This window comes from Bufo gargarizans, chromosome 3 (assembly GCF_014858855.1).
Source record: "Bufo gargarizans isolate SCDJY-AF-19 chromosome 3, ASM1485885v1, whole genome shotgun sequence".
Lineage (NCBI taxonomy): Eukaryota > Metazoa > Chordata > Amphibia > Anura > Bufonidae > Bufo > Bufo gargarizans.
Window position 1 is genome coordinate 291,432,284 of NC_058082.1, and position 24,911 is coordinate 291,457,194.

General features: G+C 44.5%; 1 protein-coding gene across 3 annotated transcripts in view; it reads left to right on the forward strand.

Moving 5' to 3' along the window:
* Window positions 1–20,709: 20,709 nt before the first annotated feature.
* LOC122932204 (bone morphogenetic protein 8A-like) overlaps window positions 20,710–24,911 on the forward strand; it is a 76,917-nt gene continuing 72,715 nt past the window's right edge. The window contains exons 1-2 of one of the 3 annotated variants that reach the window (XM_044286484.1): window positions 20,710–20,840; window positions 23,740–24,695. In XM_044286484.1, coding sequence (XP_044142419.1) covers window positions 24,311–24,695 — 385 coding nt within the window. In that variant the 5' untranslated portion in view covers window positions 20,710–20,840; window positions 23,740–24,310. The remainder of the gene's footprint in view (window positions 20,841–23,739; window positions 24,696–24,911) is intronic. The other 2 variants (XM_044286485.1, XM_044286486.1) reach the window with 2 other exon arrangements.

A 24,911-nucleotide genomic window follows, 5' to 3' on the forward strand; every position in this document is an offset into this window, starting at 1 on the left:
AAACGGAATAAAAATCAATTAAAAAGGATATGTCCCCAAAAATGGTACAAATGAAAATGGCAACTCATTCTGCAAAAAAAAAAAAAAAGCTCCATCAATGGAAAAATAATCAATAATAAAATGTCATATCATGACACAAAAGAAAATTAAGAAAAATGTAATCAGTATCTGATTGTATAGCGGCTATGCTTGGTATCGTGCTCAGCCCATTCACTTCTATGGGGCTAAGTTGTGCCTAAGCCTAGTGACCGATATAAACGTGTTGTCACTGGCCTATGGAAAGCAGCGAGAAGGCCGCGGCACTACTGCGAGCGCCACTGCCTTCTCAAACAGCTAATTCGTGGTGGTCCCGGGTGATACTAAAGACCTATCCTGAGGATAGGTCATCAGTATTAAAGTCTCGGAAAACCTGTTTAACTATATGCTCTATTTTATGCTTGTTTCATGGGAGTGTTTTTTTTTTTTCTTCAGTTAGGACAACAGCACATCGCATTGCAGATCTCTCTGCCAGAAGCTGATTGTAGAACATTAGGGGTTGGAAATCGCCACCAAATACCTTGTTCACACCACGTAGCTTCCAGCAATTTTCACATGCATTTAGCCAAATCCTTTAATCTATAAAATAAAAAAAGGATGTCTTTCATTTCTCCTATTGAGGAGCAAATTCTTGATTCTGGCAAAAAAAAAAATACATGAGAAAATGCAACGGACAGAGCTACGCCAAAAGGACTAATCAGCAGGGTGAGCGTTATCGGAACCCTGCTAATTAGATATCGATGTTGTGTACTGACGATAGGCCATCAATAGTAAAATTCTGGACAAATCCTTTAAATATGTGTTGTTATTGTGTAAGCTTCCGTCTCACATCTCTGACAGTGTTTGTCTCCTAGGGAGTTAAAATCCAACCAGGCTGTACACATCAACATTAGATTGTGGTGGATCCTGTCTTTGACATTTACGTAATGTGCATATGACCACTTTGGCCAGCTTCATAGATGCAGCAGATCTAAATCAACAAGAAACTGTGTCCTAAAGCTTGATGAGCAAGTCAGTGGACAGATAATGTATCCAAACTTGTGGTGACTTTTACTTATTAGCAAGCCATACATTTAAGAGCCATGTGGTGGCACTGTCGTGTTTCACTCATATTTAATATATGATATATTTGTTTTTGATAAGCTCAGGATAACTCTGTATAAGATTTTATATTATATATGTAATCTTATATTAAGATGCTATATTATATTTTTCATCTTGTATGAAATGTTTAAATTGGAATTTTTGTGCATTTTATGTATGTATAACTATTAAAATGTTTTTAGAATTCTGATACCTGAAGAAGTGTTTAAATAGAATGCTAAGGGTAAATTTATGGTGCCTTTAAACTAATATCTATTTATTAAGGTGTCTCTAAACCTAAAAAACACAATATTCAATTAGTATCAATCAGTTTATCAGTGCTATATGGTTGACATTACCTATCCACTCTGTAGCTGCCCAGTATATATATATATATATATATATATATATATATAAATACATACATACATATATAAACTACTAATATTCTACTTTATAAATTAAAATTAATTAATCAGTAATATTTGTGCTAAGGTTACCTAAAGGCTATTGATGCCTTTGGGCATTTCTTTTTTTTATTATTGCACTGTACTTTACCAGTTTTCCCTGTACAGATTTCAGTTTATGTGTATTTGCAGACTGGCAGGCTCACGTATTTATGTGTCCGCATCCGTTCAGCAATTTACATTTCAATGGAGCCGCAAGAGATGCTGACAACACACCATGTGCTCTCTGCATCCGTACTACTGTTCCGTGGCCCCGCAAAAAAGATAAAGCATGGCTATGGTATAGTGCAAAATAGGCATTTCTGGACATACAGTAAAAGAGAACTTTCCGTTGCCCATACCATGTCCTGCTTCATCTACAGAGTAGGGGGCTGTAGTGGAGAACCAGGACAGGGTGCATAGTAAAAAAAAACTTATTAATAAAGAACTGTACTGTTTTTGCTTTTTTTAAATGTGACTTTGCATAAAAAAAACTTGTGGTAACATCTTAATTAACTAAAACATTGACTGCATAAATGTCTCTTATGTCCTAGGCTGCTACGATATTTTAGTGAAAGTAAAATACATAAACCTGGAGTCCAAGTTTACAGGGGATTGCCTGGACTGGATGTAGTTGGAGGTTCTAGGTTTGTACAGGTTTTTAAACTCTGGATGAAATGCAAAATGTTTTCCATTCACTGACAGCAACCCAAGATCTTATAACCAGTAAGGAACTGAAACGCAAATTATGTTAAAACAATATATAATGTTCTTTACAATGCACAGTGATTAATCCTCAGGCTAAAATAAAACTGTAAACCACCTTTAAAAATATATTACAGTTTAGTCATCACTGTAAACTGATACATTTATAAGATACAATCCTAAAAATATTGTAGAAGGAAAATGTTTGAATATGATCCATTTCTGTTTTAAATATTATCAAGTGCAGTGACCGAGTTTGGGGTGGCCCTAACACTACGCTAGGTCCCCTGGACTTTGTCGAGGTGTCACTACGTGTTGCTGCTCTCCGGAAGGGATGGTATGGTGCATCCTAATGGGAAATAAGTCCAGAGAGTCAGGGTCTGCAGTAACCAGGGTGCTTCTTTACTGGAGGAATTCAGGTGCAAAACAATACAGGCGAGGCATTGGGCTGGCTTCTCCAGTCTCCTCTGTGGCAGAAGAAGGGTTTGATGCTGAGGCACCATGAGGCGACGGCGGTTTCACATGAAACACGCTTCCTCGGGCCTCCTAGCTTAGTGACGTCAGTGCGTCACCTTTATGCATCAAACGCCGTGAGTGCTGACATGAGCACAAGCAGTCCTGACGGTAACATATCAAATACATAAAAACAGACCTATTAGTTAGGTACACTACTCTGTAGATGCCTAAAAAAAAAACTTTAATTGTTTCTATCATTCATACCTAAAGGGCCCATAGCCATGGCTTTGATAATCCAACTAGCCTCCTTTCGTAGCAATTGAGTATGTCTATCACCCCCTGTTGGTAAGTAGGGTACTATTTCTAAACCTGAAAATGTCAAAACCCTGGGGTCGCTTCCATGTACCTCTCTGACATGTTTAATCAACCGTGGACATCGTTTACCGGATGCCACAGATTTAAAATGTTCTCTTATTCTCTCAAATAACGGTCTGATAGTTTTACCAATATAGAGGCGGCCACAGGGACACTCTATCAGGTATACCAAGTACCTGCTTCTACATGTAATAAGATGGTCAACCCTGTGCTGCAAACCTCCAAAACATACTGTCTTATACTGGGGATTATACTTACAAAATGAACAATTCCCACATCTACGGTTGCCTTTGGGCACATATTCCTTAAAGGGAACCTGTCATGAACTTTATGATGCCCATACTAACGGCGGAACAAAGTAGAGACAGGTGAGTTGATTTCAGCGGTCTGTCATTTATAAGTTAAAAGTAAGTGGTTGTCAAGAACCAACATCACAATCATTGCAGACTGGGCCTGGAAAAGAGTTCCGGCCACCTGAGAAGAGTCCTGGTTATACATGACTTCCTGCTCTCCTGCCCACCTGCTGATGACTGACAGTCTTCTACCTAGTTTTCTCTCTTTCTCTAGGAGAGAACTGCCAATCATCAGCAGATGGGTGAGAGGGCAGGAGATGATGTATATCCAGGACTCTTCTCAGGTAGATTTGACTCTTCTCAAGGCCTGGGCTGCAATGATTATGATGCTGGTTCTCGGCAACCACTTACTTTTAGCTCATGAGTGACACACCGCTGAAATCAGCATTTCTGTCACTATTTTATGCTGCCCTCAGTGAGGTCAGCATAAAGTTGATGACAGGTTCCCTTTAAACCATGTGTCTGGCCTCCTTTCTGAATATCTACTCCTAACCAACCTATCTTTCAAGGTATGGCTACGACTAAATGCAACTATAGGTTTGTTCTGTGTTAGGCCCTTCAGGGACTCATCCTTACTGAGTATGTCCCAATTATAATATCTGGTTTTCTGAATGGCATCTGCCATAGGACTATATTTAAATGAGAACATAAATTTGTGTGACATCTTGTCTCTTTTATCTTTTTAAAAGTTTTATTTCATGACAATAGATCATTCTGTGTAAATTGTGAAGCCTTTAACATAGCCTTATGGAGGTTTCTGAGTGGATAGCCTCTTCTCATTAGACGTTTTGTTAAGTCTATAGCCTTGGACTTAAAGTCCTCCCCCCAGCTATTGATTCTCCTAAGGCCCCTTTCACACGGGCGATTTTTCCGAGCGGGTGCAATGCGTGAAGTGAACGAATTGCACCCGCACTGAATCCGGACCCATTAATTTCTATGGGGCTGTGCACATGAGCGGTTATTTTCACGCATCACTTGTGCGTTGCGTGAAAATCGCAGCATGTTCTATATTCTGCGTTTTTCACGCAACGCAGGCCCCATAGAAGTGAATGGGGGTGCGTGAAAATCGCAAGCATCCGCAAGCAAGTGCGGATGCGGTGCGATTTTCACGCATGGTTGCTAGGAGACGATCGGGATGGGGACCCGATCATTATTATTTCTCCTTATAACATGGTTATAAGGGAAAATAATAGCATTCTGAATACGGAATGCATAGTACAATAGGGCTGGAGGGGTTAAAAAAAAAGAAAAAATTTAACTCACCTTAATACACTTGTTTGCACAGCCGGCATCTCTTCTGTCTTGTTCTGTGAGCAATAGGACCTTTGATGACGTCACTGCGTTCATCACATGATCCATCACCATGTGATGGACCATGTGATGAGCGTAGTGATGTCATCAAAGGTCCTATTGCTCACAGATGAAGACAGAAGAGATACCGGCTGTGCGAACAAGTGAATTAAGGCGAGTAAAAAAAATTTTTTTTAACCCCTCCAGCCCTATTTTACTTAGCATTCTGTATTCAGAATGCTATTATTTTCCCTTATAACCATGTTATAAGGGAAAATAATACAATCTACACTACAACTAACCAAAACCTGAACTTCTGTGAAGAAGTTCGGGTCTGGGTACCACAGTCAGTTTTTTATCACGCGCGTGCAAAACGCATTGCACCCGCACAATAAAAACTGAACAACGGAACGCAATCGCAGTCAAAACTGACTGCAATTGCATACCTAATCGCGCGGGTTTGCCGCAATGCACAGGGACGCATCCGGACCTAATCCGGACAGGCCCGTGTGAAAGAGGCCTAAGTCTTATGAATTGGCAATATGGCGCTGCTGTTTTCACATTTTGGGGGTGGAAACTATGATAATGTAACAAGGAATTAGTTGCCGTGGGTTTTCTATAACTCTGGTAACCAGTTGGTTTCCCTCCACCACCACCAGAACATCAAGAAATTCCAGATCTTGTCCCCCAAATTTATAGGTGAATCTCATGTTCATCTGGTTATATTCATTGAGATGGTCAACAAACTCACTAAATTGGGATTCTGTGCCTGACCAGACTATAAATATATTGTCTATGTAACGTAAAAACAATTGTATGTGGCGCAAGAATGGGTTACTGAGAGAATAGATGTATTTATCCTCAAACCGTACCAATTAGATATTTGCAAAGATGCATACCACCGGTGTCCCCATTGCTGTATCATATTTCTGTTTCTACCACTGATCCCCAAATCTGGATACATTGTTTTCTAAAATAATTGAAGGGCTTCTCCAACAAATTGAATAAATATAGGGCTCTTATCTGTCCCTTCAAGAACCTCTTTCACAGCCATTACTCCAATCTCATGTGGAATATGGGTATACAAACTCTCCACATCCAAAGAGACCAAAAGATGTCCCTCCTGCCAATGAAAACACTTCAGAGCCAGGAGGAAGTCATTTGTGTCCTTCAGATACAAAGACCTTGGAACAAAAGGTATTTCAATTAGCTGAGAAATAAGTACGTCTATTTAAGTATGTAGGCATCTACAGAATATTGTACCTAACTTAATAGGTCTATGTTTTTATGTATTTGATATGTCACCAACAGGACTGCTTGTGCACATGTCAGCACTGACGGTGTTTGATTCATAAAGGTGATGCACTGACATCACTAAGCTAGGAGGCCCAAAGAAGTGTGTTTCACGCGAAACGGCCGTCGCCTAATGGTGCCTGTGTGGCTCTAACACCATTTATATCATAATATTGTCACAGACGTACCGAGACATACGAACGTCCCCACGACAGTGGATGACAGAAGATCTGTGAGACTGGCCACACATGCTTTGATCTGACAGGTTTCCTTGTGGATCAACAGATGTCTGTGTTGTTACTGATACTGACCACACCTCTAACCTCCAGGTGTTGCTATTGTGGTAATTTAACCTTCCTTATTTATAGTTACTTGTCCCACAATGCCGTGCGGTTTATAGCTTCAGTGGTATCTGTGGTCTGCTGGTGTTTGGTTCTTGGCTAAGTTCCTGTTGCTGCCATAGCTACTGGAAAGTTAAGTGTTTCCTTTACCTTTTGCATTTTTTTTGGTTTATCTGTGTGTTGTTTTCCCCCTGCCCTTTGTTGCAGGCCTGAGGGAGACTCCTGGTCATCCTTCCTTTCTGGAGGAACAGGTAATCTCAGTCCTGTCACTATCGCCAGGGTCTTGTAGGGTGAGTTAGGACTCTTGGTACTCCTGCGTATGAACGTCCCTACCTTTGGGTTCTGTTCATACTGATAGCCAGTCACGACTGTGACTAGGGATTTGACTAGGAGGTGTCCTTCTTTCTTCCCTTGCTTTCAGGCCTTGTTCCTTGTTCCCTCTCCTTCGTCGTCCGGTGTGGTGTCTCCCTCCCACACACGGGTGTGACAAATATACCCTGTATCACAGCATAGGTACTAAGTGTCTGATCGCTGGGGCCCCACTGGGACTTCACAGTTCAAGAGAATGGAGTGGTGGTTGGGCATATGCACTGCTGTTCTATATAGTATCTATGGAACTGACAGAGATAGCTGAATAATTTGCTCTGTTATTTCTGACAGTCCCATAAGGTGGAACTGAGTGGCAAATAAGTATTGTTTAAGTGAAAACCCCTTTAATTATGAAACAAGAGAGACTAAAAAATTAACCGCACTCTGAATGTAGAATTAATTTTAATCAGTTTTCAGAAAAAAAGAAATACATCATGTTTACACATTATCTCTACAGTCACTGATGTGCAGGTTTCAATGTGTTACCTCAGTTCATTTGTGACTGTGGTGCGAGAAAAAATTGCTGCCACACTTGTGATTTGCACAAAAGATGATCAGCATGCAGTGATTTTTTTTTAATGATCTTAGGGTGTGTCTGGTGTTGATATTGATAGAAGACTTTGTGCACAGTATGGAGAGAGTGTTTTGTTGCAAAAGGTGTGTATGAATGGATAGAGTTCAAGGTAGGTCGCACAAGTGTCAGCCATGAAGAAGGAGCTGGACTCCCGTCCACACCCACGACTGATGACAACATTGAGCGTGCACTGATTCTGTTCGGATAGGCAAGCCATCAGCCGTGGCATCCAGTGCATTCGTGTCTCGCAGCTTAGCCTAAAATATTTTTAATGAGGGAATACTAAAGCTTGTCAACAGATGGACAAAGTGAATTGAAAAGCAGGGAGATTATGTAAAAAATTATGCATGTGTCTTTTCTGAATGTTGATTAAAATGATACTCATATTATGTCAGGTAACTTGGGAATTGTTATAACTGTGATTGTAGCATTACTGAAAAAGTGCACTTTGTGGCAACATATACATTCTTAAAACAATGCATCAATTGAGAATATTTAACCCCTTAAGGACACAGCCCTATTTCACCTTAAGGACCAGGCCATTTTTTGCAAATCTGACCACTGTCACTTTAAGTGCTGATAACTTTAAAACGCTTTGACTTACCCAGGCCGTTCTGAGATTGTTTTTTCGTCGCATATTGTACTTCATGACACTGCTAAAATTGGGTCAAAAAAGTTAATTTTTTTGCATAAAAAAATACCATATTTACCAAAAATTTTGAAAAATTTGCAAATTTCAAAGTTTCAGTTTCTCTACTTCTGTAATACATAGTAATACCCCCAAAAATTGTGATGACTTTACATTCCCCATATGTCTACTTCATGTTTGTAGCATTTTGGGAATGATATTTTATTTTTTGGGGATGTTACAAGGCTTAGAAGTTTAGAAGCAAATTTTGAAATTTTCGGAAATCTTCAAAATCCCACTTTTTATGGACCAGTTCAGGTTTGAAGTCACTTTGTGAGGCTTACATAATAGAAACCACCCAAAAATGACCCCATTCTAGAAACTACACCCCTCAAGGTATTCAAAACTGTTTTTTACAAACTTTGTTAACCCTTTAGGTCTTCCACAACACTTCATGGCAAATGGACATACATTTTTAGAATTTAGATTTTTTGGAAAATTTTCCAATATAATCAATTTTTTCCTGGAAAAAAACAAGGGTTAACTGCCAAACAAAACTCAAAATGGGTTGCCCTGATTCTGTAGTTTGCAGAAACACCCCATATGTGGTCGTAAACTACTGTTTGGCCGAACGGGAGGACATAGAAGGAGGGGAACACCATATGGGTTTTGGAAGGCAGATTTGGCAGGACTGGTTTTGTTTATACCATGTCCCATTTGAAGCCCCCTGTTGCACCCCTAGAATAGAAATTTCAAAAAAGTGACTCCATCTAAGAACGTACACCCCTCAAGGTATTCAAAACTGGGTTTACAAACTTTGTTAACCCTTTAGGTGTTCCACAAGAGTTATTGGCAGATGGAGAAACAATTTAGAAATTTCTATTTTTTGGAAAATTTTCCAATATAATCAATTTTTTCCAGGAGTAAAACAAGGGTTAACTGCCAAACAAAACTCAAAATGGGTTGCCCTGATTCTGTAGTTTGCAAAAACACCCCATATGTGGTCGTAAACTACTGTTTGGCCGAACGGGAGGACATAGAAGGAGGGGAACACCATATGGGTTTTGGAAGGCAGATTTGGCAGGACTAGGTTTTGTTTATACCATGTCCCATTTGAAGCCCCCTGTTGCACCCCTAGAATAGAAATTTCAAAAAAGTGACTCCATCTAAGAAAGTACACCCCTCAAGGTATTCAAAACTGGGTTTACAAACTTTGTTAACCCTTTAGGTGTTCCACAAGAGTTATTGGCAGATGGAGAAACAATTTAGAAATTTCTATTTTTTGGAAAATTTTCCAATATAATCAATTTTTTCCAGGAGTAAAACAAGGGTTAACTGCCAAACAAAACTCAAAATGGGTTGCCCTGATTCTGTAGTTTGCAAAAACACCCCATATGTGGTCGTAAACTACTGTTTGGCCGAACGGGAGGACATAGAAGGAGGGGAACACCATATGGGTTTTGGAAGGCAGATTTTGCAGGACTGGTTTTGTTTATACCATGTCCAATTTGAAGCCCCCTGTTGTACCCCTAGAATAAAAATTTCAAAAAAGTGACTCCATCTAAGAAAGTACACCCCTCAAGGTATTCAAAACTGGGTTTACAAACTTTGTTAACCCTTTAGGTGTTCCACAAGAGTTAATGGCAGATGGAGAAACAATTTAGAAATTTCTATTTTTTGGAAAATTTTCCATTTTAACCCATTTTTTCCAGCAATAAAGTAAGGGTTAACAGCCAAACAAAACTCAATATGGGTTGCCCTGATTCTGTAGTTTGCAAAAACACCCCATATGTGGTCGTAAACTACTGTTTGGCCAAACGGGAGCACGTAGAAAGAGGGGAACGCCATATGGGTTTTGGAAGGCAGATTTTGCAGGACTGGTTTTGTTTATACCATGTCCCATTTGAAGCCCCCTGTTGCACCCCTACCTGTTGCACCCCTAGAATATAAATTTCAAAAAAGTGACTCCATCTAAGAAAGTACACCCCTCAAGGTATTCAAAACTGGGTTTACAAACTTTGTTAACCCTTTAGGTGTTCCACAAGAGTTAATGGCAGATGGAGAAACAATTTAGAAATTTCTATTTTTTGGAAAATTTTCCATTTTAACCCTTACTTTATTACTGAAAAAAATGGGTTAACAGCCAAACAAAACTCAAAATGGGTTGCCCTGATTCTGTAGTTTGCAGAAACACCCCAAATGTGGTCGTAAACTACTATTTGGCTAAACGGCAGGACATAGAAGAAGGGGAACGCCATACGGTTTTTGGAAGGCAGATTTTGCTGGACTGGTTTATTTACACCATGTACCCTTTCAAGCCCCCTGATGCACCCCTAGAGTAGAAACTCCATAAAAGTGACCCCATCTAGGAAACTACGGGATAAGGTGGTTGTTGATTTGGTACTATTTTAGGGGTAAATATGATTTTTGGTTGCTCTATATTACACTTTTTTGAGGCAAGGTAACAAAAAAATTAAATTCTAAAATTTTTCTACATTTGCTATTTAGTTTTGTGGAACACCTAAAGGGTTAACAAAGTTTATAAAGTAACTTTTGAATACCTTGAGGGGTGTAGTTTCTTAGATGGGGTCACTTTTTTGGAGTTTCTAGTCTAGGCTACATCAGGGGGGGCTTCTAATGGGACATGGTGTCAAAAAAAAAAACTGTCCATCAAAATCTGCCTTCCAGAAACCATATGGAGTTCCCTTCGTTCTATGCCCTGCCGTGCGGCTATATAGCCATTTACGACCACATATGGGGTGTTTCTGCAAACTACAGAATCAGGGCCATAAATATTGAGTTTTTTTTGGCTGTTAACCCTTGCTTTATTACTGGAAAAAAAGGATTCAAATGGAAATTTTGCCCAAAAATGGGTGTTTTGGCACCGTTTTTATTTTATATTTTTAACACCGTTCATCCGAGGGGTTTGGTCAAATGTTATTTTTATAGCGACGACTTTTACGCACGCGACGATGCCCAATATGTATGGCTCTCAGACTTTGGAGACACTAAGCAGGCATCCTAAAACTGCGGCCCTCCAGATGTTGTAAAACTACAATTCCCACCATGCCCTGCTGATGGCTGTAGGTTGTCTGGGCATGCTGGGAGTTATAGTTTTACAACATCTGGAGGGCCGCAGTTTGAGGATGCCTGCACTAAAACTAATATTTTTTTGGGGAAAAAAAATTGTTTCTGTGTCTCCAAAGTCTGAGAGCCATAGTGTTTTATGTTCTCTAGGGGACTGTTGGAGATTATAAAAATTTAGTACTCCATGGAAGTGTGATACTCCCTGAAGCAATCGATAATGCAGAGGCCCGGATGATCGGGGCAAGTGTCACACTGAGTAGTGGTGTCCTTCCGTATCCCCCTCTTGTGACACACTCTGCATCTTTTTTGGGTTCGTCCCTTCTTTCCAGTATGGGGGACCACACCTGGAAAGTGTTGGCCAGGGACGATCCGGGCGCCTCCAGTTCCCGAGGTACTCCGGCCTGCTCTTTCCCGGTCCGAAAAGATCAGGTCTTTGAGGACTGCCTCATAGAATTGGAGGAATGTCCCTGTGCTGCCAGCGCTTCGGGATAGTACAAAAGAGTTGTACATGGCAACCTGCACCATGTAGACCGCAACTTTTTTGTACCATGCCCGGGTTTTGCGCATGGCATTATATGGCTTGAGGACTTGATCAGAGAGATCAACTCCTCCCATATACCGATTGTAGGCGACGATACAATCGGGCTTGAGGACCGTTGCCGTGGTACCTCGCACAGAGACTGGGGTGGTGCTGTTACCGTGGATTGTGGACAGCATAAGGACATCCCTCTTGTCCTTATACCTGACCAGCAACAGGTTTCCACTGGTAAGTGCACGGGTCTCACCCCTGGGGATAGGTACCTGGAGGGGGTGGGCAGGGAGGCCGCGTTGATTTTTCCGCACGGTCCCACAAGCGAACGTGGATCTGGCGGCAAGGGACCTGAACAAGGGAATGCTGGTATAAAAGTTGTCCACGTACAAGTGGTAACCCTTATCCAGCAGTGGGTACATAAGGTCCCACACGAGTTTCCCGGTAACACCCAGAGTGGGGGGACATTCTGGTGGTTGAATCCGGGAATCTCGCCCCTCGTACACACGGAATTTGTAAGTGTACCCTGAGGTACTCTCACAAATTTTGTATAGCTTCACGCCATACCTCGCCCGCTTTGTGGGAATGTATTGGCGGAAACTGAGTCTCCCCTTGAACGCAACGACAGACTCATCAACCGCGACCTCCCTTCCAGGTACGTAGGCCTGCTGAAATGTGGCCCCAAAGTGATCGATGACCGGCCGTATCTTGTACAGCCGGTCATAGGCAGGATCACTTCGGGGGGGACATGCTGCATTATCGGAATAATGCAGACATTTCCGGATGGCCTCAAACCGGGAGCGTGTCATGGCCGTACTGTACAGTGGGGTCTGGTATAGGACGTCCCCACTCCAGTACAGCCTGACACTGGGTTTTTGCACTAGACCCATATGCAGCACGAGGCCCCAAAATGTCCTCATCTCGGCTGCACTGACCGGCGTCCAGCCACCGGGTCTAGCCAAAAATGAGCCCGGGTTTTGAGCGACGAACTGTTGGGCGTACAGATTCGTCTGCTCCACCATCAGATTCACCAGTGGGTTACTGAAAAAAAAACTAAAAAAGTCTATTTCAGTAAACCCCACTGTGGGAATCTGGATTCCAGGATTGCCAGCGAAATCCGGAATCTCAGGCTCAAAGTCCACTGGGGGACACCAGCTAAGTTCATCGGCAGGGGGCTCCGGTGAACTTATTTGGTGGGCCGGGAAACCAGTACGAACCCCAGGGCGGCTCGTACTAGGGTGGGCCACAGGATCCCTAGCATGTGTGGCCCCTGGCTCCGCCTGGCGGCGTCTCCGCTGCCTTGGTGGCTCATCGTCATCCGATGATGATGAGGAGGATGCGGATGACAAAAGGAACGTGGGGTCATCCTCATCCTCACTGGGGCTCTCAGAGTCGGAGGCAATCTGGGCATATGCCTCCTCGGCCGAGAACACCCGGCGGGCCATGGGTGTGTGTGTGTGCGTGTGTATGTGCGTGCGTGTAAACCTTTATTCTATGTGCGTGTGTGTGGGGGCACGGGTGTTCACGTACTAAAAGTCCAGGCAAAAAAAATGGGCAAGTGTTAGAAAAAAAAAAAAAAAAGTTCAAACTTGCTGATCAGCGGTTCAACGCTGATCAGCGGTCGGTGGGGTGGTGGGGCGGTGGGGCGGGCGATGCGCTAACAGTGGACGGACGCTAAAAAGTGCCGGCCAGTCAGCGCACGCAGAAAAAAAAAAGTGGTGGTGGGGGGGTCTGGTGGGGGGGGGGGGGTCTGGTGGGGGGGGGGGGCTGGTGGTGAGGGGGGGGCTGGTGGTGGGGGGGATGCGGGGGGGGCAAGTGGCAGGGGGGTCTGGGGTCTGGTAGCTGAAAAAAAAAAGTTTGGAATAAATGTGATTTTTTTTTTTTTTTTTTTTTTTCTAACTTTTCCCTTCTATCCCTGCCTAAAGGTGCCTCTCCCTCACTGACCCTAACCTACCTGGGTGGCGATGGGTGCAGGAGGGTGATGGATGGCGATTAGGGGGACACAGGAGCTGGTGCTGGACGATGCTGCCGGGTGCTCGTGCAGAACAGGAAGAGGAGGGGAGAGAGGAGCGCAGGAAATTTGAATCTCGCGCCTCTCTCCCCTGCACCAATCAGCACCCTGGACAGCGGCGTTCAGCACCAGGGCCAGCTCCGCCTCTGCAAATCCTCGGACTGCGATTGGTGGTGTAAAATTACGCCACCGATCGCAGTCTTTTTCCGGTTCATCGGGTCACAGGACACCCGAATGGACCGGAAACGCAGAAAACCGCAGGTCTGAATTGACCTGCGGTTTTCTGCGATCGTCGATGCGGGGGGGTCAAATGACCCCCCCCTGCATTGTTACAGGATGCCGGCTGAATGATTTCAGCCGGCATCCCGTTCCGATTAACCCCCGCGGCGCCGGCATCGCTATTTAAAGCCATGACGTACCGGTACGTCATGTGTCCTTAAGGACTCGGGAAACATGCCGTACCGGTACGTCATGTGTCCTTAAGGGGTTAATCCCTTCCTGACATAGCCAATATTTTCATTTTTACTCCCTGCCTTCCATGAGACATAACTTTTTTTATTTATTTTTCTGTTCACATAAACAAATCTGGGCTTGTTTTCTGCAGAGTTGGCACCACTTAATATTCCATATAAAAGTAGTGGGGAGATGGAAAAAAGTTGAAATGGGGTGGGATTGGAAAAAAAAACGCACTCCTTCCATTGTTTTATGAGTTTCATTTTCATGGCACAATTACAGCAATACAACATTTTTTATAGTTAATTATGTTTTACTGAGTGATAGAAAACAGAGGGTGGTTATTAACGGTAAATACTCAGATTGGGTCACTGTCACTAGAGGAGTACCTCAGGGGTCAGTACTGGGCCCTATTCTCTTCAATATATTTATTAATGATCTTGTAGAAGGCTTGCATAGTAAAGTATCAATTTTCACAGATGACACTAAACTGTGTAAAGTAATTAACACTGATGAGGACAGTATACTGCTACAGAGGGATCTGGATAGATTGGAGGCTTGGGCAGATAAGTGGCAGATGAGGTTTAACACTGACAAATGTAAAGTTATTCACATGGGAAGGAATAGTGCAAGTCACCCGTACATACTAAATGGTGAAACACTCGGTAACACTGACATGGAAAAGGATCTAGGAATTTTAATAAACAGCAAACTAAGCTGCAAAAACCAGTGTCAGGCAGCTGCTACCAAGGCCAATAAGATAATGGGTTGCATCAAAAGGGGCTTAGATGCCCGTGATAAGAACATAGTCCTACCACTTTACATATCACTAGTCAGGCCACACATGGAGTACTGTGTACAGTTCTGGGCTCCTGTGAACAAGGCAGACATAGCAGAGCTGGAGAAGGTCCAGAGGAGGGCAACTAAAGTAATAATTGGAATGGGGCAACTACAGTACCCTGAAAGATTATCAAAATTAGGGTTATTCACTTTAGAAAAAAGACGACTGAGGGGAGATCTAATTACTATGTATAAATATATCAGGGGTCAGTACAGAGATCTATCCCATCATCTATTTATCCCCAGGTCTGTGACTCCCCAGGGGACATCCTCTGCGTCTGGAGGAAAGAAGGTTTGTACACAAACATAGAAAAGGAGCAGTGAGACTATGGAACGCGCTGCCTGAGGAGGTGGTGATGGTGAGTACAATAAAGGAATTCAAGAGGGGCCTGGATGTATTTCTGGAGTGTAATAATATTACAGGCTATAGCTACTAGAGAGGGGTCGTTGATCCAGGGAGTTATTCTGATTGGCTGATTGGAATCGGGAAGGAATTTTTTATTCCTCTAAAGTGGGGAAAATTGGCCTCTACCTCACAGTTTTTTTTTTTGCCTTCCTCTGGATCAACTTGCAGGATGACACGCCCAACTGGATGGACAATGTCTTTTTTCGGCCTTATGTACTATGTTACTATGTTACTCTGTTACTATGTTACTAGATAAAAAAAAAAGCTTTGAAAACATATTTTTTGCATTACTGCATTCTGACATCAGTAATTTTTTTATATTTATGACTATGGAGCTGTGTTAAAGCTTGTTTTCTGCTGGGGGATCTGTACTTTTTAATTATACCATTTAAGGTATGTATGAATTTTTGATCATTTGGCAATAAGGGTAAATACTTATATTTTAATAGTTCAGGCATTTTGTGGTTTGGAAATGCCAATGATTTATATATTTTTAATTGTTTATTTTTATTTGTAAAATGGGGAAAGGAGTGATTTAAATAAAAAAAATTAAAGCCATCATCTGATCACTTATACCATATACTGCAGTCATAACAACAGCACAGCTCCAGCAATCTCATAGTGAAGGCGGGCACTCGGTCATCGGAATGGCTGCGTTCTCTGTAAATAACTGCTCAGATGCTGTGGATGCAATTGACTACTGCATCTGATGGATTAAAAGTCCATGATCGGAGTTTGTCTCCAATCACAGACTCCGCTACTAGGTGTCTGCTGTGTAAAACAGCAGGCACTCTCCGGCTATGGCTCAACTCTTAAGCTGGCACAATCTTTAAAGACCAAACATCCACTGTACATTTATGGAGATGTCAGAAGGGATTAAAGGGTTTGTCCAGGATTTTTTTTAAATCTCCCCTCCCCCCCCCACTACACTTGGGCTTTGTGGCTCCCAGGCTTTCTTCACCAGGCTTCCTGTCTCTGGCTATAAACTTCCTATGCTGAAGGATCACATGTGCAGCTGCAGTCAGTGACTGACCTCAGCAGTGTTGTGGTGGGGAGCTGTTAAGTATATTTCTTTTCATCCACTGGTTGGGGGAATTTAAAAAAATTCTGGGCAACCCCTTTAACTGTTTCTCTTAGGCCCAGTTCACACGTCAGTTATTTGATCAGTTTTTTCCATCAGTTATTGTGAGCCAAAACCAGGAGTGGAGGCTACTCAGAGATAAGGTATAAGGGAAAGACCTGCACCTGTTCTGTGTTTTTGACCCGCACCTGGTTTTGGCTCATAATAACTGATGGAAATAATTGATCAAATAACTGACACATGAACAAGGCCTTACAATACTCATTTTCACTATGACTGAAGAAGGAGGTTTCTTACAGCTCCAAAAGAGAAGAAGTTATAAGGTTTGGAATCTACAAGGCTGTGCATTGGAGTCAGTCACAAGGTGTCATACTAGTCTATGGCAGAAAAAGAGATCTTACTGATCAGTTTGGCCAGCAATATCTTAATTATGTACCCCTCAGCCTAGGAATTACAAAACCATCTGCTGAGAATCTCATTGCTAGCCTTAGGCTCTGCAGAGAGAGAGACTTTACATCATTGCGGCCATCCATACATTGCTATTGGGGAAGATTTGCACTGTGTGTTGGATGTACTATTACTCCTATTCTTTCCTTTGGTAAAAGAGAGACTTATTTATTTACTACCACTGGCCTAGTTACTGACTCCTCAACCACCCGCCGCCCACATCATCCAAACTTTCTGCCACAACACCTAACAAAAAAGGCACCCCAATTCACATGGCTTTAAGTGTTTTACGGTCCTCAAAACATAGATACCGACTTGTGTGCAGGCTGCATCATGGTGCAGACCCATTGACTTCAGTCGGTCCATGGTGGCATACTCACCGGACATGTCACCCATTGAGCATGTTTGGGATGCTCTGGATCGGCGTATACGACAGCGTGTTCCAGTTCCTGACAATATTCTGCAACTTTTCAGAGCTATTGAAGAGGAGTGGACCAATATTCCACAGGCCACAATCAACAACCTGATCAACTATATGCAACGGAGATGTGTTGCACTGCGTGAGGCAAATGGAGGCCACACCAGATACTGACTGGTTTTCTGCACCCCCAGTAAGATAAAACTGTGCACATTTCAGAGTGGCATTTTATTGTGGGAAGTCTAAGGCACACCTGTGGAATATTTATGCTGGCTAATCAGCACCTTGATATGCCACACCTGTGAGGTGGGATGGATTATCTCCGTAAAGGAGAAGTGCTCACTAAAACACAGATTTAGACAGATTTGTGAACAATATTTGAGAGTAATGGGTCTTTTGTGTATGTAGAAAATGTTTCAGATCTTTGAGTTCAGCTCATGCAAAATGGGAGCAAAACCAAAAGTGTTGCGTTTATATTTTTGTTCAGTGTGTATACTAGCAGAAGGACCCGGCTTCGCACGGGTATATTTAATCTATTTAATTTCATCTTTCCGTGTGTCGTAAAAAGATATCAATAGTATCCCCCATAACAGTGACCACTACAGTACCTGCCCCTTTAACAATGACCTCCACAGTGCCCACCCCTTTAACAGTGATCTCCACAGTGCTCGCCCCTTTAACAGTGACCCCCACAATGGACACCCCTTTAACATTGACCTCCACAGTGTCTGCCCATTTAACAGTGACCTTCACAGTGTTTGCCCATTTAACAGTGACCTCCACAGTGCCCGCCCCTTTAACAGTGACCTCCACAGTGCCCGCCCCTTTAACAGTGACCTCCACAGTGCCTGCCCCTTTAAAATTGACCACCCCTTTAACATTGACCTTCATAGTGGCTGCCCCTTTAACAGTTACTTCACAGTGCCCGCCCCTTTAACAGTGACTTCCACAGTGCCCGCCCCTTTATCAGTGACCTCCACAGTGCTCGCCCCTTTAACAGTGACCTTCACAGTGGCCGCCCCTTTAACAGTGACCTCTACAGTACCTGCCCCTTTAACAGTGACTTCCACAGTGCCCGCCCCTTTAACAGTAACCTCCACAGTTCCTGCCCCTTTAACAGTGACCTCTACAGTGCCCATCCCTTTAACAGTGACTGCCCCTTTGACAGTGACCTCCACAGTGCCCACCCATTCAATAGTGACTACCCCTTTAACAGTGACCTCCACAGTGCCCGCCCCTTTTACAGTGACCTTCACAGTGCTCGCCCCTTTAACATTGATCATCCCTTTAACAGTGACCTTCACAGTGGCCGCCCCTTTAACAGTGACCTCTACAGTACCCGCCCCTTTAACAGTGACTTCCACAGTGCCCGCCCCTTTAACAGTAACCTCCACAGTTCCTGCCCCTTTAACAGTGACCTCTACAGTGCCCATCCCTTTAACAGTGACTGCCCCTTTGACAGTGACCTCCACAGTGCCCGCCCATTCAATAGTGACTACCCCTTTAACAGTGACCTCCACAGTGCCCGCCCCTTTTACAGTGACCTTCACAGTGCCCACCCATTTAACAGTGACCTCCACAGTTCCTGCCCCTTTAACATTGACCACCCCTTTAACAGTGATCTTCATAGTGGACGGCCATTTAGCAGTGACCTCCACAGTGCCTGCCCCTTTAACAGTGATCTCCACAGTGCCCGCCCCTTTAACAGTGATCTCCACAGTGGCTTCCCCTTTAACAGTGACCTCTACAGTGACCACCCCTTTAACAGTGACCTTCACAGTGCCCGCCCATTTAACAGTGACCTCCACAGTGCTCACCCCTTTAACATTGACCACCCCTTTAACAGTGATCTTTATAGTGGCCGCCCCTTTAGCAGTGACCTTCACGGTGCCTGCCCCTTTAACAGTGACCTCCACAGTGCCCGCCCCTTTAACAGTGAACTCCACAGTGCCTGCTCCTTTAACAGTGACCGCCCCTTTAACAGGGACCTCCTCAGTGCCTGCCCCTTTAACAGTGATCCCCACAGTGGCCACCCCTTTAACAGTGAGCGTCCCTTTAACAGTGACCTTCACAGTACCCAACTATTTAACAGTAACCTCCACAGTGCCCGCCCCTTTAACAGTGATATTCACAGTGTCCGCCAAATTTAAGTGACCTCCACAGTGCTCACCCCTTTAACAGTGACCTCCACAGTGCCCGCCCCTTTAACAGTGAACTCCACAGTGCCCGCCCCTTTAACAGTGATCTCCACTGTGCCAGCTACTTTAACAGTGATCTAAACAGTGACCGCCCCTTTAACAGTGACCTCGACAGTGCCCGCCCCTTTAACAATGACCTACACAGTGCCTGCCCCTTTAACAGTGACCTCCACAGTGCTCGCCACTTGAGCAGTGACCTCTCCTTTAACAGTGACCTCCACAGTGCCCTCCCCCCTAACAGTGACCTCCACAGTGGCCGCCCCTTTAACAGTGATCTCCACAGAGGCCGCCCCTTTAACAATGACCTACACAGTGCCTGCCCCTTTAACAGTGACCTCCACAGTGCTCGCCACTTGAGCAGTGACCTCTCCTTTAACAGTGACCTCCACAGTGCCCTCCCCCCTAACAGTGACCTCCACAGTGGCCGCCCCTTTAACAGTGATCTCCACAGAGGCCGCCCCTTTAACAGTGACCTCCACAGTGCCCGCCCCTTAAACTGTGACCGCCCCTTTAACTGTGATCTATTGGCTGATAAGGGACATGTGACCGTGTGTACAGTCTATTTATGGCTGTGTTGCTATGAAAACCTGGATAAATTAAATATGAACTTATATTGACTGACACACCTCATATGACTGAATATTTAAGGACCTGCAAACTGCGAAAACCTGTGATCAGTTGTTATGGAATCCTGGAGTAAGACCTGCGAACTTCTATTGGCTAATAAGGGACATGTGACCGTGTAAACGGCAGTTCGGATTTAAGTGAAAGGCTTCCTGGCTTCTATTGGCTAATGCAGGTCATTTTGGGGGAATATATCAAGAACGGTACGTCCTAGAGAGCTGAGACCCGGTCTAAAACCTTCCACGACACCTGATGTACCTGTGTGGCAAATTTGGTAAAGATCGGTCCAGTCGTTTGGTCACGCATAAAGAACGTCCAGACAGACAGACAAACGTCCAGACAGAAACTCATTTTTATATATATAAGAGATAGATAGATTACCGCAAAATTCCTACTCCTCCTCGGCTAAAAATACCCCTCAAAATTGTTAAGAGGAGTGTCTCATTACCATGCTGCAACGGTCTCTGTAAGAACAGTCACTGCTGCTGTTCCCTGCCCCCCCCCCCCGCACAGTCTCCCCATCTCACTAGACCTCAGTGACAGCCCAGCAGGCTGCATTATCCACAATCCTGAGTGATGGGCAGATGGGCACATTCTATGCCACAGACCGGCATCAGGACGTTCTGTGTGGGCGGAGCAAACATAGCCCCGCCCCCACCCTTTGCCTGCACTTGTTCCAGTCTGGAGGCCTTAACTTCATACTGGGATGACAGCCTTCTTCTGCATCCGACCCCCAGACTCTGACCTTAGCTCCTTGACTGCAGAGGGCTCTCAAGACCCTCTTATCAAAGTATCTGGTAAGTCCATCTAGTAAGAAGCATGCAGCCGTGTCTGTGGAGGAGGGGGTGCAGGGCTGCTGGGGTCACACTCTCATTGTAACAGCCCTGCACTGCCCTCAAGTACTGATGTAAGTTCCCACTGTCAGCTCTGTTACCCCTGTGGCCCTCCTGTGCCCCCTCCTGTGCGCTCCCTGTGCCCCCTCCTGTGTGCTCCCTGTGCCCCTCCTGTGTTGCTCCTTGTGCCCGCTGTGTGTGCTCCCTGTGTGTGATCCCTGTACCCGCTGTGTGTGCTCGTTGTGTGTGATCCCTGTACCCCCTGTGTGAGCTCCCTCTGCCACCTCTGTGTGCGCTCCCCTGTGCCTGCTGTGTGAGCTCCCTCTACCCCCTCTGTGTGTGCTCCCTTGTGCCCCCTGTGTGAGCTCTCTATGCCCCATCTGTGTGCTCCCTGTGTGGGATCCCTGTGCCCTTGAGTGAGCTCCCTGTGCCCGCTGTGTACACTCCCTGTGCCCCCTGTGTGTGCTCTCTGTGTTTCGTATGTAAGCCCTCTGTGCCCCTGTGTGAGCTCCTTGTGACTCCAGAACACAACCAAACGGCATGCTCATGTGGTGCTTGTGACGTGGCCTCGCTGCGTTCAATTACTGCATAGCTGTCTGGGCCATAGAGGGCTCTAGTTAAACTAATGAAGACGGCATTGTTTAGGTAGTCTGCATTGTTAATTTCAGGGCGTTGGAGTCCAAATTAGCAGTTTTTTTTTCCAGTACTTGGGGGGAGCAGACCAGGGCTGCTAATAAAGGAATCTGTAAAGCTATGTCACACATTGAGGCAGTATCACAGCCAGATGCCCCATAACAGTGTCATCCACAGATCCCCCATAAGTGTGACCTCCACAGATCCCCTATAAGTCTGTCCTCCACAGATCCCCATAACAGTGTGTCCTCTACAGATTCCCCATAACAGTGTGTCCTCCACAGATCCCCCATAACAGTGTGTCCTCCACAGATTCCCCATAACAGTGTGTCCTCTACAGATCCCCCATAACAGTGTGTCCTCTACAGATCCCCCATAACAGTGTGTCCTCCACAGGTCCCCCATAACAGTGTGTCCTCCACAAATCCCCCATAACAGTGGGTCCTCCACAGGTTCCCCATAACAGTGTGTCCTCCACAAGTCCCCCATAACAGTGTGTCATCCACAGATCCCCCATAACAGTGTGTCCTCCACAGGTCCCCCATAACAGTGTGTCCTCCACAGGTCCCCCATAACAGTGTGTCCTCCACAGATCCCCCATAACAGTGTGTCCTCCACAGGTTCCCCATAACAGTGTCCTCCACAGGTCCCAATAACAGTGTGTCCTCCACAGGTCCCAATAACAGTGTGTCCTCCACAGATCCCCCATAGCAGTGTGTCCTCCACAGGTCCCCCATAACAGTGTGTCCTCCACAGGTCCCCCATAACAGTATGTCATCCACAGATCCCCCATAACAGTGTCATCCACAGATCCCCCATAAGTGTGACCTCCACAGATCCCCCATATGTCTGCCCTCCAAAGATCCCCATAACAGTGTGTCCTCTACAGATCCCCCATAACAGTGTGTCCTCCACAGGTCCCCCATAACAGTGTGTCCTCCACAGATCCCCCATAACAGTGTGTCCTCCACAGGTTCCCCATAACAGTGTCCTCCACAAGTCCCCCCATAACAGTGTGTCCTCCACAGGTTCCCCATAACAGTGTCCTCTACAAGTCCCCCATAACAGTGTGTCCTCCACAGGTCCCCCATAACAGTGTGTCCTCCACAGATCCCCCATAACAGTGTGTCCTCCACAGATCCCCCATAACAGTGTGTAATCCACAGATCCCCCATAACAGTGTGTCATCCACAGATCCCCCATAACAGTGTGTCATCTATAGATCCCCCATAGCAGTGTGTCCTCCACAGGTCCCCCATAACAGTGTGTCCTCCACAGATCCCCCATAACAGTGTGTCCTCCACAGATCCCCCATAACAGTGTGTAATCCACAGATCCCCCATAACAGTGTGTCATCCACAGATCCCCCATAACAGTGTGTCATCTATAGATCCCCCATAGCAGTGTGTCCTCCACAGGTCCCCCATAACAGTGTGCATGTGCAGCATTATCTCCATTCACTGCTAAGGAATTGCCAGTGATCAGCTATTTACAGAGCACTCATAGTATAATGGTGGATGACTGTGCATGTGCATTATGCTCTCCCTTCACTTCAGGGGCCCGGATGGGACAACCCTTTTTTTCAGCTTGTGGTTTTATAAACTGCACCATGGAAAACAGAAGTGCCCTGGCCATTCATAATGTGGGGTCCATGTCCAGAATTCCCACTGAAAATGGGAAAGAATGAAAATCCACGCCAAAACTGCATCAAAAACTGTTTTATAAAATGCATTAGAAAAAAAACATTAAAAAAAACTGATGCAGATTCTGCATTATTTTTTTTTTAAGCACAGAAAATACTCTGTGTGAACATACCCAAAGAGACTGCAGGATCAGCAGCTTAGGCCTTGTTCACACGTCAGTTATTTGATCAGTTATTTCCATCAGTGATTGTGAGTGGAGGTTACACAGACATAAGGTATAATGGAAAGACCTGCACCTGTTCTGTGTTTTTGACTCGCACCTGGTTTTGGCTCACAATACCTGATGGAAATAACTGAGGTGTGAACAAGGTCTTACAGTGGAAAGGCTAAAGAGAGATGATGTGGCATTCTACAATCAGCTGCTGTGGTTGCAACCGCTGTCCGTGCCTACAAGCTTCTGTCAGACTGCTAGTCCAATATTTCAGGATTTGGGGCCCCACTTTTAATTTTGCCCAGGGGCCACACTTGGTCTAAAACCGTCCCTGGATAAAAGCCTGTCATTTGAATGTGCTGTACATGTATTGCAGAATTAGACAATTCATTTAACTAAAACTAAGTGCCAGAAGAATGAATTCAAGAGGGATCATTTCCAGCAAGGAATATAACTCTCAAGATGCATGCACCTAAGAAATAATCGCATCACATCATAAATGGAAAAACATGTTGACCAAATGCTTAACCAATCATTCCCTGGGTAGGTTGCAAGTTAACACCTATAATTTAATTTGCCAAGTTACAGAGCAAGGGGAGAGAGCTGGAGACCTCTAGAGCCCATTGCAGGAGGAAGGTTTCTGCTAGTCTGCTTGGAACAGGCTTAAGAACTGGTAATCACTCAAGGAAATTGAAGCCAGCTCTGCCAGGAATTCCCTCTCTCCTTAAGCATACACTCTCTTTTTTTGGGGGAAGCAAAATTTACCTGTTATTGGAGGAAAGTTCAGATCCAGCACTTGTGGATTTCCTGTACCTAAAAGTATAGTGGGAATAATATCTGAGACGTATTCAAACAGCGAAACCGAAGAGAAGACTTTCAAGCTGTTCCCCCCCTGGATTCAGGGATGGTAATATTTTATATCACCGACAGTTCTTTTATCTACTAAGATGCCCGGTGTTCTGCGCTATATTTGGACCATACTTTGTATTGCCGGATTTTTGTGCCATTTTGCTAATGGAAGTTTTGTGAAAAATCATCTGAGATCAAGTTTTATCCAGAGGAAATTAAGTGGTAGAGAGAAGCGTGAAATGCAGAGAGAGATACTGTCCATCTTGGGGTTGCCTGGGAGACCCAGACCCGCAAACGGTGGCCAGTTTCCATCATCAGCACCCTTGTTCATGTTGGATCTTTATCATGCGATGTGCAGTGAGGAAGAGGATGATGGAGGGCAAGGGGTATCCAGGCCACTGTTCACTACTCTGAGCACACAGAGCCCTCCACTGGGAGCAGTTATAAGTGAGGCCGATACAGTCATGAGTTTTGTCAATATGGGTAAGGACAACTTTTACTTGCTTTACATGTAATTATTTATTTTATGCACTTATATAGCGCTGCTCTATTCCACAGCACTTTACAGACCTTAGCATCAGGCTATCCCCTGTGGGGCTCACAATCTAAGTTCTCTATCAGTATGTCTTTGGCGTTGTGGAGGAATCCGGAGTATCCAGAGGAAACCCATATCTAATTCATAGTCGTTCTTGTGCATGA